At 42.1% G+C, this 15342-nt stretch overlaps 1 protein-coding gene across 7 annotated transcripts in view; it reads right to left on the bottom strand.

The window, feature by feature from the left end:
* DNM3 (dynamin 3) overlaps positions 1–15342 on the bottom strand; it is a 535131-nt gene that overhangs the window by 393287 nt on the left and 126502 nt on the right. For all 7 annotated transcript variants that reach the window (XM_032317383.1, XM_032317386.1, XM_032317388.1 and 4 more), the window contains exons 3-4: positions 6169–6318; positions 4792–4995 (exon numbers count right to left, since the gene is read on the bottom strand). In XM_032317383.1, coding sequence (XP_032173274.1) covers positions 4792–4995; positions 6169–6318 — 354 coding nt within the window. The remainder of the gene's footprint in view (positions 1–4791; positions 4996–6168; positions 6319–15342) is intronic.

Here is a 15342-nt window from a genome sequence, read left to right as displayed (position 1 = left end):
CACGCTGTAAATACCGTCAGTGAGATTCCCGATAAACTGACAATTCCCTCCACCAACAGTAACTACTCCCACCTAATGATATGCCGTCATGGGAGAGTTATTGTTTTGGTTTAAAAATGAATCTACTACAAGGAGCCGAGGAATGAGACATAGCCCTGCGGTTACCGATGCCCTCTAGAACTCTTTATCTCGGGAAACAAACTGAGGCTTGCTGGAGGGGAGGGTAGGCAGGGAGAGGGTGGCTGGGTGATGGACACTGAGGAGGGCATGTGCTGTGGTGAGTGTTGCGAAGTGTGTAAGCCCGATGATTCACAGACCCGTCTCCCTGGGGCTAATAATACACTATATGTTAATAAAAACAAACATTCAAACAAACAAACAAACAAAAAAACAAGTAGGGTATGAGCATCCCAAGCAGAAGGAACAGCAAATGCAGAAGCTATGAGGGAGGAAAGAGTCTGCTGTTTTTGGAGGAACAGCTAGGAGGCTGGGATGGCTAAATGAGTAAGATGTTCTCAGTTATGCAGCCCGAGTCCTAACTGAGCCACCCAGGCACCCCACTTTACCTTTTCTCCTAAGGTGTTTAGCCTGAGCTCATAACCAATCCAATTTCAACAGATCTTCCCATCAATCAATTTCAACAATCAACAGTTAAAAAACCCACTCTGGGGGAGTCTGGGTGGCTCAGGTCAGGCCCTTCCGCTCAGGTCAGGATCCCGGAGCCCCAGGATCAAGCTCCCTGGGCTCCCTGCTCAGCAGGGAGTCAGCTTCTCCCTCTCCCTTTGCCCCTGCCCCTGCTCCTTCTCTCTTTCGCTCTCTCTCCCTCACTCTTTCTCAAATAAAATCTTTAAAAAAATTTTTTTAATTCCTCTAAACAACAGTAGTCAAATATAACATGGATATGTTAAATCAAAGTCAAGAATGAACTAGAGATATTTTATAGGCTATATTAATTAGCCAATTTTCTTTTAATTTATATTTCTTATAAAACTCAGAATTCAGTGGCGCCTGGGTGGCTCAGTGGGTTGGGCCTCTACCTTCGACTTGGGTCATGATCCCTGGGTCCTGGGTTCAAGGCCCATGTCAGGCTCCTTGCTCAGTGGGGAGTCTGCCTCTCCCTCTGTCTGTTGCTCCCCCTGCTTGTGCTCGCTTTCTTTCTCTCTCTCTCTCTGTCTCTCTCTCTGACAAATGAACAAACTCTAAAATTTTTTAAAAAAAAAAAAGGTTCTCCATTGGCTATTCTTCCACTATTGTTGAAGATGTGACGATGTGAGGCCAAGACAGCTGCAATCATCTTGTCACCTGTGAGGAGCATCTGAGAACCAACTCCAAGGAGACCGAACAGAAGACTGACAAAACTAGGGGCGCCTGGGTGGCTCAGTGGGTTAATGACTCTGCCTTCGGCTTGGACCATGATCCCGGGGTCCTGGGATCTCTGCTCAGTGGGGGGCCTGCTTCCCTTCCTCTCTCTATGCCTGTCTCTCTGCCTGCTTGTGATCTCTGTCAAATAAATAAATAAAATCTTAAAAAAAAGAAGAAGAAGAAGAAGAAGAAGAAGAAGAAGAAGAAGAAGAAGACTGACAAAACTAGAATCAGAGGCTGAGGGAGAGCATCTGTTCTCCTCCAAGAAGCTTCATCTGGACTAAATGTGGACTTCTCAGGAACATGATTGTGCTGTACTTGCTGGGATCCACTGGTAGAAGGGCTATCTGTGTTCCCATCACATACCCATGGTTTTGTCTCCTGTGGGACAAGAAGGCTGCAGAGGCAGGGCCATTTCAGCATCATTTTTATAGCCCCAACCCTGAATCTGGCTCTTCCAACCCACTGATACTGGAGAGAGAACCCTGGGGAGGGCCCCCATCTAGCCATCTGTAACTTCCACCTGCTTCATTTCAAGCACCAATGTCTGTGATATTAGAGGAAGCCAAAAAGAAGTAAAACAGTTACTCCTGAAAAACTCTGGAAAGCTTTAAGAACTAAAGGCACCAAGGCCAGGGTGTAAGAGGATGTTGAAAAGTAGAAGAACTGGCTGAAAATATGTATGTGATGTTGATAGACCTCCAGACCCTTTTTCTCATCTTGCATAACCACAGAGTTACTCCTCCTTGACCTCAGCAGAATATTGAAGATTTACAGTCAGAAAATAAAGGACTCTTTTAAGGGACTCTGGACTCAAGAAGACCTTCAGGAATGCCATTATGGAAGTAGAGGGATTAATCAAAAGTCAACATGCTGAACAGTGAGAACCACCCCACACCCCACCCCCCGCCAACTCAATTCTTCCTCTTGACTCTGAGACCACTGGACATCAGGTTATACCAGACCAGCACAAGTGGAAATACTCATAGCATCTAACAGTAGCTGAGGAAATCTCCTAACAAAATGGCTAGCCCCATCACCCTATGAGAAAGCCCATTAGTCAATGAATCCCATTCATACACATACAGAATTTCCATCAGCTTGTTAGGTCTCTACTCATATATGAATGAGCAGCAAAAGATCACCAATCTTGAACAAAAGGTCTCTGACTTCAAAGACGATGACCAAGAAAAACCACCAGAAAAAAATGGACTCAGAGACATTGTAGATTACAAAAGGAAAGCCTCCAAAGATGTCTCATTAAAATCTTTAGAGAGGATACACTACTTATAAAATCAAGAGCATGATGCTATTTTAGAAAATAAAAATATTCATGTTAAAAAACATAATAAATAAATAAAAACAACATTCACAAAGTGAGAAAATGCTGCTAAAACTTTAAAAATGATATCAGAAATGAAAAATTAATCAGAAGAGCTGAAGATAAAGTTGAGAAAATTTTGCAAAAAATAGTACATAAACAGAAAGAAATACAATAAAAAAGGATTTTTTTTAAAGAGGGTTAATCCAGAAGTTCTAACATGCTAATCATAAGGATTCCAGATAAAGGCAATGGAGAAAATAGGGGCAATTAATTATTGAAAAGAAATTCCTAGAATTGGAGAACCTGCCTCTCCATTTTGAGCAGACTCATCACTGAGTGTCCTTCCATAATTACTTTAAACACACACACACACACAAAACCCCATTTTGGGGTCTCTGAAGATAAACTTGTATTACTCAGTTGTAGAGAGAAAAACATCAAAACATCAGCAGAAATAAGGTACTCTTCTGGATTCCAAAATGCTAATAACATAAAATCCCTGCTTTTATAGTATATGCTTATGTCAAATAATTATAACTAATTAATATTTTACATGTATTAAAATGTTTTATTTTTATTTCCTATTTTTTAATTTATTTATTTAAATTCAATTAGCCAACATATAGAACATCATTAGTTTCACAATTAGAGCTCAGTAATTCATTAGTTGTGTGTAACACCCAGTGCTCATCACATCACGTGATCTGGTTAATGTCCATCACCTAGTTACGCCATCCTCCTATATCCCTCCCCTCCAGCAACCCTCAGTTTGTTTCCTATAATTAAGAGTCTTCTTATGGTTTGTCTCCCTCTCTGATTTCTTCCCATTCTGTTTCTCCCTCCTTCCCCTATGATCTACTGCACTATTTCTTATATTCCACATATGAGTGAAACCATATGATAATTGTCTTTCTCTGATTGACTTATTTCACTCAGCATAATCTCCTCCAGTTCCAACCGTGTCTATATGAATGGTAAGATTTCATCCTTTCCGATGGCTGAGTAATATTCTATATATCTATCTATCTCTCTCTCTCACATGCATTCTCATTCTTTATCCATTCGTCTGTCAATGGACATCGAGACTCATCCCATAGTTGGCTATTGTGGACACTGCTGCTATAAACGTTCGGGAGCATGTGCCCCTTCGGAGCACTACATCTGTATCTTTGAGGTAAATACCCAGTAGTGCAATTGCCGGGTTGTAGGGTAGCTCTAGTTTTAGCTTCTTGAGGAAGCTCCATACTGTTTTCCAGAGTGGTTATATCAGCTTGCATCAATGTAATTCCTGTCAAAATACCATTGACATTTTTCACAGAGCTAGAACAAATAATCCCCAAATTTGTATGGACCCAGAAAAGACCCTAAATATCCAGAAGAATGTTAAAAAGGGAAACCAAAGGTGGAGGCATCACAATTCCGGACTTCAAGCTCTATTACAGAGCTGGAATCATCAAGACAGCATGGTACTGGCACAAAAACAGACACACAGATCAATGGAACAGAATAGAGAGCCCAGAAATGGGCCCTCAACTCTATGGTCAACTAATCTTTGACAAAGCAGGAAAGAATGTCCAATGGAAAAAAGACAGTTTCTTCAACAAACGGCGCTGGGAAAACTGGACAGCCACATGCAGAAGAAGGAAACTGAACCATGTCTTTACACCACACACAAAAATAGACTCAAAGTGCAGGAAGGACCTCAATGTGAGACAGTGTTTCCTATTTTAAAGAAGCAAAACATACATGAAACACAAGGAGTTTTCAGTGTGAGTATATTTGGGTAAGTCTTTTAATAACTAAAGGGGACTGTTTGAATTTTGTACCAGAAGTTTATTTTATTGACTTTTTAAGATAAGTAGTTCATGAGGCTTAGAAATATCTGTTTTCTTAGATCTCACTTAATCTTACATTTATTTATATAGGTTCAGACTATATTCTCCAGTTACTTTTCTTTCAGCATCTTAAAAAAACTAACAATATAAATAATGGCTAATTAAATTAACAATGAAATTAAGTAATGAGAACTTGTGTTACCTTGAAATATACCCAAACCCTTGACATTTTAAACTAATTCTCTTTCATCTCAAAGACCACACACTCACCTTGAGGATCGACTTCTTTAGCTAACTTCAGTGCATCTGAGTTTGCAAGATCGGTGTTGGCTGGGGTAACTGCCAAAATCAGACAGTTCTCCCTCGTAATGAACTGCATAATCATTTCTCTGATCTGATACTCGATATCTGGTGGCTGATCTCCCACGGGCACTTTAGTAATTCCAGGTAGGTCGATAAGCGTGAGATTTAACACTGTGTGGAAAAAAAGAGTCTTACATATACCCTCACTGCTAAAAAATAACTATGCAAAATCATCTATATCTTTAGTGGGAAGAAAACAAGCTTAGCTTCACATATTGCATTATTGACCTAACTCCAACTGTGTGTTGAGTAAAAAGCATAGACTACAAAATGGCCTTGTTAGTTTTCTCTATTTTTATGATATGATTGTGCTATACCAAATGATCGTTTTAGCCCAATTTTGCAAGCTACTGATTTGTACAGCTAAGAGAGAGCGAACGTATCTGTAACTGGTGTGTTATAATTCAAAACCGAACAAGAAATCCATATGCTGCCTGCTGGTCTTGTACGTTGCCCTCAGTGGTATAAAATTCTTAAGGGCAAGATTTGTTCTTCACTTCAAAAGCATCATATGCTCTCTGGAGGGGGGTCAGACACTTAGCCTATTGGAAAGCTGTGGGCTGTGAGGTTCCCGTGTAGGCTCTGCAGCCAGACTCATGGTGCACCACCAGGAGAGCAGGAAACTACCCCTGCATTGGGGACTCCAGCCGCGACCTGGCTATCATTCAGCTGGCACCAAAGCCTCTTGGAATGTCATAATTGAGCTTATGTCATTCGTGCTGCATTTTCAAAGCAACAGAGCTGAGTAGAAGATGAGAGATTAAAATCTGTCCCACTAAAAATTTAGTCAGGAGAGGCTATTCCATATCACATCCCATAAATTGGTTATCTAATTTGTACGTTTCTGTTAATAGTCTGGGGGGAAAAAAATCATCATTGATTCCTCAGGAGGAGAATAAACAGAAATATATGGGGCAATGAAAAAATCCAATAGGAGAAGACTCAGCCACAGAACCATGTGCCTCTAAGATTCTTGCTAAGACTGAAGATTTAAAAGATGGAATTTTTCGTGCATATCTCTTGACATTCTAAAAGTTTAAAATAAACATAAAGAAACATTTTTAAGTGATGTATTGAATTCTGACCTTTTAAAAAGTCATGTCCTCCTGCTTCCCCATAAATCTGTGAACTTTCTAGACCAGTCCATTTATTGTAGTACCCAAACACAATCCTAGAAACCCAGTACTTTCTGAGAGAAAAATCATCTTCTAGACAAATAAAGAATTTCAAGTAACATAAAAATTTTTGAAGACAAAAAATGTGGAATCCTGTTATTTTACTCACCATGTGGAGAATAGACTCGTAAATTAATGGGTATGGGGGAAATGCCTTTATTCATTCCAGTTACTCGATCTGTTTCTGCTTCAATCTCATGACGAACTTCATCAAAATCTGTAAATTTTTTTCCTTTGCAATGTAGAAATTCAGCATATTCTACAAAAGACAAATTAACACAATTTACAATCCATGCACTCTTGCAATAATTATAAGGAAACAACATTCCTTTACCAACAAGTCAAAGTATCCCATTTTGTCTCCTCAGCCATTAAAATGAGAGAATACAGCAGTTACTAAGAAACACAGCAAATCCTTTAGAAATATTAAACACAGTACAAATGCTAAGAATGCTAAATTTACTAATTTTCAGATGAGCAATTAAGTACTAAAAGCAGTCTTTAAATCATCCTGTCTGTTAAATAATTTAAGGAGAATTTTGGCCTTCCAAATGATAAAGCAAACAGCATCAGATTGTTAAAGAAATTAAGTCTGGAGTACATACAACGTCTGTCTAATCCTATTAGCATGTCCTTTCTCAATATCACCACTTTATTAAGAGGAAATTCTAAGTTATATAAACGTAGCTTCAGAAGGCAAGACAATTCAGAAACAAAATGTACTTAATTCTTTGAAAAGAAATAATATATGGAATATCTTCGCTTTAAAATATACTATTCAAGATACCACATCAACTTGTATCATTAAAAAGATAATTTCCCAAGCAAAAAGAATTTTAGATCAAAGAAAATACCTATTTCCAATCTGAAAAAAAAAATCAGTGTCTGTGGAAGTAGGAAAAACTATATATATTAACAGAAAATTAGATTAAGTTTCAATAACATCTTACTCACTGTTGTACTATCGATTTCTATTCCTGCCTTCAGAAGTATCAAGTATATCACACAACCCAAAAAGCAAACTGATACTTAAAAAAAATAGACTTAAAAAAATTATAATCTTAATAAGAGAATGAATCTTAAGAAATATTTTCGTTTATCCAATAACTAGCTGAAGAATTGCCACACTGAACTTAGACTAAGGCTAAGCGTCTGGAGCCCCGATGTCAGCAGGGACAGTTCCTGGCAGTCTTTTCACCATCTCCACCATCAACACTTAACCTTCAGCCCCTGTGGTAAAGCCAACAGGGAGACAAACTATAAGATGTCTTCAAGCATTTTAGCATCAGTTAACAGAGGCAGCATGAAATGGCGCTGGTCTGTATTTAAAGAAGGAAAAGACAGAGATAGGAAAGATGGCTTCAAGCTGCAGTGCCTAAAAAAGAAAACGAGGTTTGAACTGGGTCCTCAAGAGTGGGGAGGGTTTCAGTGTGCAGAGAAAGCAAGGTCTTTCAGGGAATCCGAGAGTTTTAACAGCCTTACACACCCTGGGCCGGCTACCATCCAGCCCCTGTACAGAAATATCCACTGATGGAAAACTGAGGCTTTGGAGTCCGGGAATAAAACTCTTATGGGGGGGGGGGGAATAATTTTTTTTTTTTTTTTTTTGAGCCCATACAGGGCTTGAACTCACGACCCTGAGATGGAGACTTGAGCTGAGATCAAGAGCCCGACGCTTAACCAACTGAATCATCCAGGCACCCCAGAAAATATTTAACAAAGTCTGAAATCTGCTTTCTGATCCTATTTCCTTGGTCCAATTTGGCCCCCTGGAGCTACTCAGGCAAGGTCTTCCTCCCTGTAGAAAGGCCGGGCTGAATCTACCGCCTGGCACAAGGAGCCCATCTTCCTCCCGGGCTTCTCTCGCCAGCTTCCCATGCTTGTCTCATCCGTTGCTCAGGCCTCCTCGCGGCCAAGGTCATAGCTTCTGAAGTGGACCAACCAGATTATGCTTTAATTTCCCAAAGAACTGCAATGACCTAACGTTTCAGCTGTTAGAATGACAGAGGCTTTTCTTCATTTCAGTCTTTCCTATCAATGCAGATAGACATGAATAGTTTTCGTTCTTAGTTTTTTCATACAAAATGCGTCACTCTCTGAAAAATGGCAAGCTGGGCCTCCCACAGTTCGTTCCTCAGTAGTGCAAGTATACACAGTAACGCTTCAGCAGCCTTCAGAATTCTGGCCGGAAGTGACGACTGCATCTTCTGGCATGTTCTTTCCCATGTTTACACTCACAGGTGCTGTTTTTATTGGCATCTAAATTCCCAGAAGATACAGCCTTGATTTTATCTACCTAACCCAGTGGATTGGCCAATATCATGGAAATAAAGAGTTTAAGGATAAGCAGGAGATAAAACAATAAGAAAAATAAGGACGAACAAAGGCTGTCAGATCCCAGAAAACAAAAATTAACACGTAAAAAGGAGTCATAAATAATTATAAGAAACGGAACTGTACTTTTTCAGTTCAATATATTTTTTGGAAAAGGCATACTTGAGGACTTACAGCTATCATAAATATTACTTTTATAAAAGCAAGAAGGTTCTGGATCAGAGACTATATTTTCAATTATGCTGCCAATCAATAATTCAAGTAACACAACTGTCGATTTCTCTATTCACCACTAGATGGCGCCTACTTGCTTTCTCTGTAGGAAACCAATGCCCTTCCAGAATGCTGCAAAATCAATGCAATTTTCAAATTAGATTCAAATTCATTCTCGGTCTCCTAAAAATGCTTTTATTTTGAAATTGAGAAATTAGAATTGGGCAGGGCCATCTCAAGCCTCTGCATCTTTTTAAGGATAGGATCCCGCAGAGAGATTTAAAGATGCTGGTATTCATTTATTTATCCAACTAATATTTTCGAGCTCATACTATTCACCACACACTATTTTAGAAATTGCAGAGAAGAGGGACGCCCGGATGGCTCAGTCAGTTAAGCGTCTGCCTTCAGCCCAGGTCATGATCCCAGGGTCCGGAGATGGAGCCCCGCAGTGAGCTTCTTGCTCAGCCCGGGAGCCTGCTTCTCCCTCCGCCTGCTGTGCTCTCTCTTCTCTCTGACAAATAAAATCTGAAAGGAAGGAAGGAAGGAAGGGGGGAGGAAGGAAGAAATTGCAGAGGAGAAAAAACAAGTCTAACCTGGTGAAGCTTAAATTCGAATGAAATGAAAGAGTAAACAATGTGGGTGTGCCAGACGAGAAATGCTCTGGAGACAACGGAATGGTGGGGGGGATATTAAATGCTAGGGCAGGAGGCCTGGTTTGTTACATGTTTTGATTGAGGAAAGCTGCTCTGATATGACAAAGGGACATCTGAGCACAAGCGGAAGGGAGGAAGGGAGGAAGCAATGCTTTATATAGGAGTGTCCCAGCAGAGTCCCTGAACCGGAAGCATAGGGGAAGGACAGCAAGGCCGACAGGCCTGAATGACAGAGTGTATCAGCGGAGGGGCGGGTGATGAGGTCAGAGCTGTGGTGCAGACCTGGACTGCGTCCAGCCCGTGGGACTTTAATTTTTACTCTGAACAAATGGTGGACAACTGGAAAGGCTCGGGGTAGAGCGGGGACGTGATGCAACCCAGGCTTTGAAGAAATTACTGTGGCTGCTGTGCTGAGAACAGACACTGAGAGTAAGACAGGGAGCTGGCTCCTGAGTGGAGGTGAGAGGTGATGGGGCTTGGACCAGGGCGGCAGCAGTGGGAGTGGTGAGAAGTGGCTAAATTCTCATGTGTTTTGAAGGAAAAACCAATAGGACTTGCTGATGATCGAAGGTGGGGTACTGGAGAAAGACAGGAGAGTCAAAGAACAACTTCCTGGAGTTTGACCTCAGCAATGGGGAGAATTTTGAAATAGGAAAGACTGAAAGGAAGAGGTTGGGGAGATGCGGGGGGGGGGTGTTGGGAATCAGGAGTCTGGCTGCAGACCTAGGACGCCTGTACTGCCCACTCCACGCGTACTGCCAAGTGGAGAAGCAGACCTGCTGCTAAGGGTTGAGGATTCCACAGCTCTAAGATACCTCACACTCAGTCATCTGTTAAGTGTTGATTTACTCTGAAATTCTTCCACAAGAGGGCAGTCAAGCGCTTGAGGAAAAGGGCAGCTTTTTCTAATTAGCACAAAAATGCCTTTGGGACTAGATACATTAGCCTTTCATCCAGGGAGAAGTCCAGACTAGAAATATATACTTGGAATAGATTAAAGTCAGGCAAGGGGATGAGATCACTTAGTGAGAGAGTTAGCTGGGGAAGAGCACTGGGCCCTGGGTGTTCCGGGGTTTAGGGTCAGGAGAGAGTGAGAAGGAGTGGTCTGCGGGATGGGGAAACCCAGGAAGAGGTGACCCGAAGCCAAGTAGAAAGGGCTTTTCGTGAAGGTAAGAGACTTCCACTCCATCCAGTGCTGCCAACATGTTAAGGCAGATGAGAAGTAAGAATTAATCATAGAGCTGGGCGCTCTGAGAGTCCTTCAGGAGGTGACAAGAGCTGCTACAGGGGAGTGAGGAGGTCTCATTGGAACAGATCAGGAAAGAAGGCGAGAAGAGGAAGTGGAGACTGATTGAGGACAATTGTTTCAAGTTTTGCGGTAAAGGAGAGGAAAGCCGTGAGAGGGCAGCTGGGGAGCTGGGGAGGGGTGAGGTCAGGGAGGGCTCCCTGAAGATGGGCAAATGGATAGCATGGTCCCGGCTGATGGCATTAATCCAGTACGAAGGGAAAGGTGATAATGCAGAACTGAGAAGAAAACAAGTGGTGAGAGATCTTGAGGTCAAGGGGACAAGACGCAGGAGAAAGGAGCATCCCAGCTCCCCTGTAAGAAGAGAAAGGAAATAGAACACTGGGAATTGACAAGACAAATCGGCTGCTCTGGCGGTGGAGGAAGCACGCGGAATTCCCAGCCGAGAGCAGGAGTTTATGGTATTCGTCTGAAGCCATTTTATGCCTCTAAAAAACATTTCTGCATATATTCTCACTAGTTAAACCCTACAAATCTTACTATTTCTACAACCAGATACATCACACACACACATACACACACACTAAGTGACCTAGGAGTAACCATAGGAGGAATGCCAACTAGGTCTAATCTGTGTCCAGCATTCGGAGGAACCAATGGGACAGAAACCACAAAATCCATTTCTTTATGGTCCCAAAGAGCCTCTTAGAAAGCAACTCAGGCTACAGGACGGAATTCAGGCAACACGTGCTCTGACTTGTCGGAAGGCAGCGACCTATTCGTAACCCGTCCACTACCCAGCTCTGCAGACTCACAGCTCTAGGTCCCCTTATCTCTGACAGTGCAGTGATATTGGTCGGACCACACATTCTACTTGCTCATTAGAAACACAAGTCATAATTTGTAGCTGCAGGGCTCTACTGCCAATAAGGTGCCCGCTCCCCCCACCATGGACTACAGACGGAAGGACAGCAGAGGTGATACGCATATTTCTGAAAAACTGAGCACAGTTGCTATTGAGGAAAATCATCAATCAGCTTCTATCATCACACAATCCTAAATAAATCTTTACCAGCAATGCAGAACTTCAAAGATACAGCTTTACTTCTCTGCTGTCCAAAAATACAATTACGAAGGGAAAATCTTGAAAAGGATTACCACAAGAGTAACGGGTCACTTAACTATCCTCACCCCTGAAAGTGTTCATGTGAGTCTGGGGATGAAGGAAACTCCAACACCTAAAGTGAAATCTACAGGACGGGCTGTACGAGCTGACCAGTAGCTACATTTTTAAAGAGATGGTAAGCGTGTGTCTTCTGCTGCTTTTACACTACGGTGAACTAAAATGTCTGAAGGTCTAACAATCTCATCTTATGGCTGAGGTACGTTCTTTTTCATAGAAAGGTAGCATTTCCAGTGGCACATCTTCCTTTGGCATGTTCTCAGTGTTCCTTTCATTCTAAATGCTTGGTAGCTGGGGATGTGAAATGGTCTCTCCCCCAAACAATTCCAGACTTCAGCCCAAGTTCAATCTGAATAGAAAGTGATTAAATTTCTTAGCCATAGGCTCATATGAAGGCAGAAGGCTATGTGCATGTTAGCACTGAAACCCTGATAATGCATCCGTGAAATTCTACTGTGTAGCAGGATAACCTGTCTTGCTGAAACCCATAGTATGTTTTCAGTTCTGCAATTATTTTACAAAAACTGAGTCTTATTGACTCCCAGTTTTAAAAATCATCCCTGTTTCCCCAGTGTTAAAAACAGCCTAGGTTTGAAGCAAAAGTTACGACACATTTTTATGTCAAACAGTAATTGGGGAGGAAAGAAGGGTATTAAAAAATCAAAGCTATCACTCTTCTTTATTTTTATTTCCCTGTAAAACATTTTAGCACTGTCATCTCTAATGGTCATGGAAAACAAATTAAGCTAGGTTAAACAACTGACAAGTTGTTTGGGGGAAGGATAGGATGGTTTATGCCTGGGCAGCATTCCAATCATCTGTGAAAAGCACAGCATGACCATAAGAATTTAAATATTTCCAATATGCCCCTTCCATGTGCAAAAACATGAATGTGTTTCAATTAATCGAGCTTAAGTAAAAGAGAGTAATTATGGAATAATTATTCCATACATATGCACATAATCTCTTGTCAATCTTTATTCTAAGAACTGGGGTCCTCAATACTTTAGTTGGGGTCTTATTTCTGAAGTGTTTTAATAGCAATGTTTTGTGAGAGCAGGGCTCCAACAAAAATAGAGTACGTGGGTCGCATAAAGGAGGTAGTTTTCAATGTTACTAGCTAAATTCACTCACTGTAAAGTGTCTGTGTCTGACTATATTTAAAAACACACTTCTTCAAGGAAAGAGGCTACATTTTACTCATCTGTGTTTCCCCAGTGCCTATCATATTTAGAGTAAAGAACATCTGTGGATTTCTTCCTTCTCTAAAGCAGGCCACTTTGCATACCATGGATCAATGTCAGTTAAAAAAAAAAAAAAAAAAGTTTCCCTCCAGCCTTCAGGTCGTCCCAAATTGAAAGCAAGGTTCTAGAACTGTGGCTGAATAAGCAACAGGGTGAATCAGATGTGAATGTTAGAGATCCAGGTTTGAAGTAGAACTCAACTATGTCCCTAAGGTAAACATGAGAAGTCAAGAAACGGGGGGGGGGGGGGGGGGGGGGGGGGGGGCGCGTGTGGGTGGAGATAAGGAAATCTTAAAAAGCTAACAATCTGAGAGGGTCCAGTGGAGGGTGAAATGTCAAAGTCTCAGCACAAGGGTCAAGAACAGTGGGGGCAGGATGGGAATAAAGAGGGCCAAACAGACAAAAGCAGACCAAATGTGGGTGCCAAGCGAGTATCAGAGACCAGATACAAAACACTAGCATTTAGGATCAGGGTTCTGGTACTCCAGAGGCAGAGGAGGAGATCAAGACAGAACTCCAGACCCAAGTGAGCCAGAGGATAATCAGGCAGAAGACCAAGATGCTAACTCGATCACAGAACAGAAGATAGAGACTTTTTCACTGGATACAAAGCCAAAGCCACTTATGTAGACCTCAGGATGAAGAGAGAGGTCTATCAATGCTCCCTTGATATTTGCAGCTCAACAAGGTCCTTTACAGTCTTCATGCCTAAGAGCTGGGTGGTTCTAAAGCCTGGGCTGGGGCTGACCCTGCATGTGAGGGTTAAGTGGCCCCAGTCACTAAAGGAGTGCTGGCACACGAACCCAAGGCCAGCAAGTGACAGAAATCCCTCCGGCAATAAGAACCGTATGAATGTTCCACCACAAGTACCCCAAAAAATCAGAATCAGCAGCTATCATATCTAAATAGCTCGATTTACTCCCATACTTTTTCAAAGGATCTCAAAGAGTATAAAAAAAATCAACTCTATCTCATCCTCTTGGTTTCCATATAAAACACAATCAAGAGATAAACTATATTTCAAACACAGAAACCGAACAAGAAGCACATCAAACACTTGGCCAAAACATTACAAAATGAGTAAGCGCTCTAAGTCTCAGCAGCTCTGACGTGACTTTCCTCGTCCGCCTCAGAACGACCTCTTCTATGACGCGCATTACTCGGCTTTCCCGACCGCCCTCTTTCCCCGCTGGCTGCTCCTTCTCCATGCTCTCTGCTCACTGTTTCTCCCCTTCCTCTCCTGCGCTTCCAAACATGGAATACTGCTAGACTTCCAGAAGGAAATCTGTCCGTCTCTATCCTCGCCCTAGTTGATCTCATCTACCTGATGGCTTTAAAATTCATAGATATATATATATATAAAATATGTTCACATATATACATATATATATACACACACATATATATTCAAATTCATCTCAAGCACTTATCTCAAGCACTCATTTCTCCCCTGAACTTGACTTCTCTGTATCCAACTCTAATGCTTACTTGGCACTTCCACCCGGATGTCTAATAGATATCTCAAAATTAGCATGTCCAAACCCAGCTGTGATCCCCACTTAGTTCCCCTCCCCTCCTCCCGGCCGGCTCCTCCTCCAGGCCTTCTACATCTCAGTTACTGAACTACCATTACACCAGGTGCTCAAATCCGAAACCGGAACTATTTTTGCATACCTCTTTTCCTTGGCTCTCTCCCAAACATCTTCTCGCTGCCCCCTCTGTGGCCATCCTCCCACTAAACTGGCACCACCGTAAAAACATCTGAACGGGTCCTCCTGATAGCACTCTTGCTCCCATTAACCCATTCTCCACCAAGCAGTTAGAGAGATCGGTCTAAAATCCTACGTCAGACCATGTCTCTGCCTTTTGAAAACCCTCTGCTAGTTTCCTGGTGCGGTCAGATATATGCCAATTCCTCACCCAGGTGTTCCACGTCCTCGCCCGTCTGAGCCCTGTCGACCTCTATTATCTGACACCGTCCCCACCTGCCACATCCAAATTTGCTCTCGCTGCAACAGCCTCCCTTCTGCTCAAGTTCACCCAATCCATTCCCCCATCAGGGCCTCCCTACAAACCGCTCCTCTTCTGGAATGTACTCTCCCCAGACCTCTGCATGTGGGGGGTCCTCCCTGTCATTAACTGCTCATCCAAAATACCACCTCTTTCGAGAGGCTTCCTTGACCAGGCAAGGAAATTAGCAGCTTGATCACACTCTATCACGTCACCCAATTTCTTTTCTTTAGAGTACATAATCACGATCTAAAGTTCTCCTTGTTTTTTTTTTTTTTATTGTCTCTCTTCATCCACAGGAACGTAAGTTCCTGAAAACAGGAACATTAGCTGCTAAACTCCCAAGTGCCCAAAAACAGTGAGCTGCATCTACTAGGCAGTCAACACAGATTTGTTG

The sequence above is a fragment of the Mustela erminea genome, chromosome 17 (assembly GCF_009829155.1).
Source record: "Mustela erminea isolate mMusErm1 chromosome 17, mMusErm1.Pri, whole genome shotgun sequence".
In the NCBI taxonomy this organism is placed as follows: Eukaryota; Metazoa; Chordata; class Mammalia; order Carnivora; family Mustelidae; genus Mustela; species Mustela erminea.
This window is presented reverse-complemented; position numbering and strand designations above follow the sequence as displayed.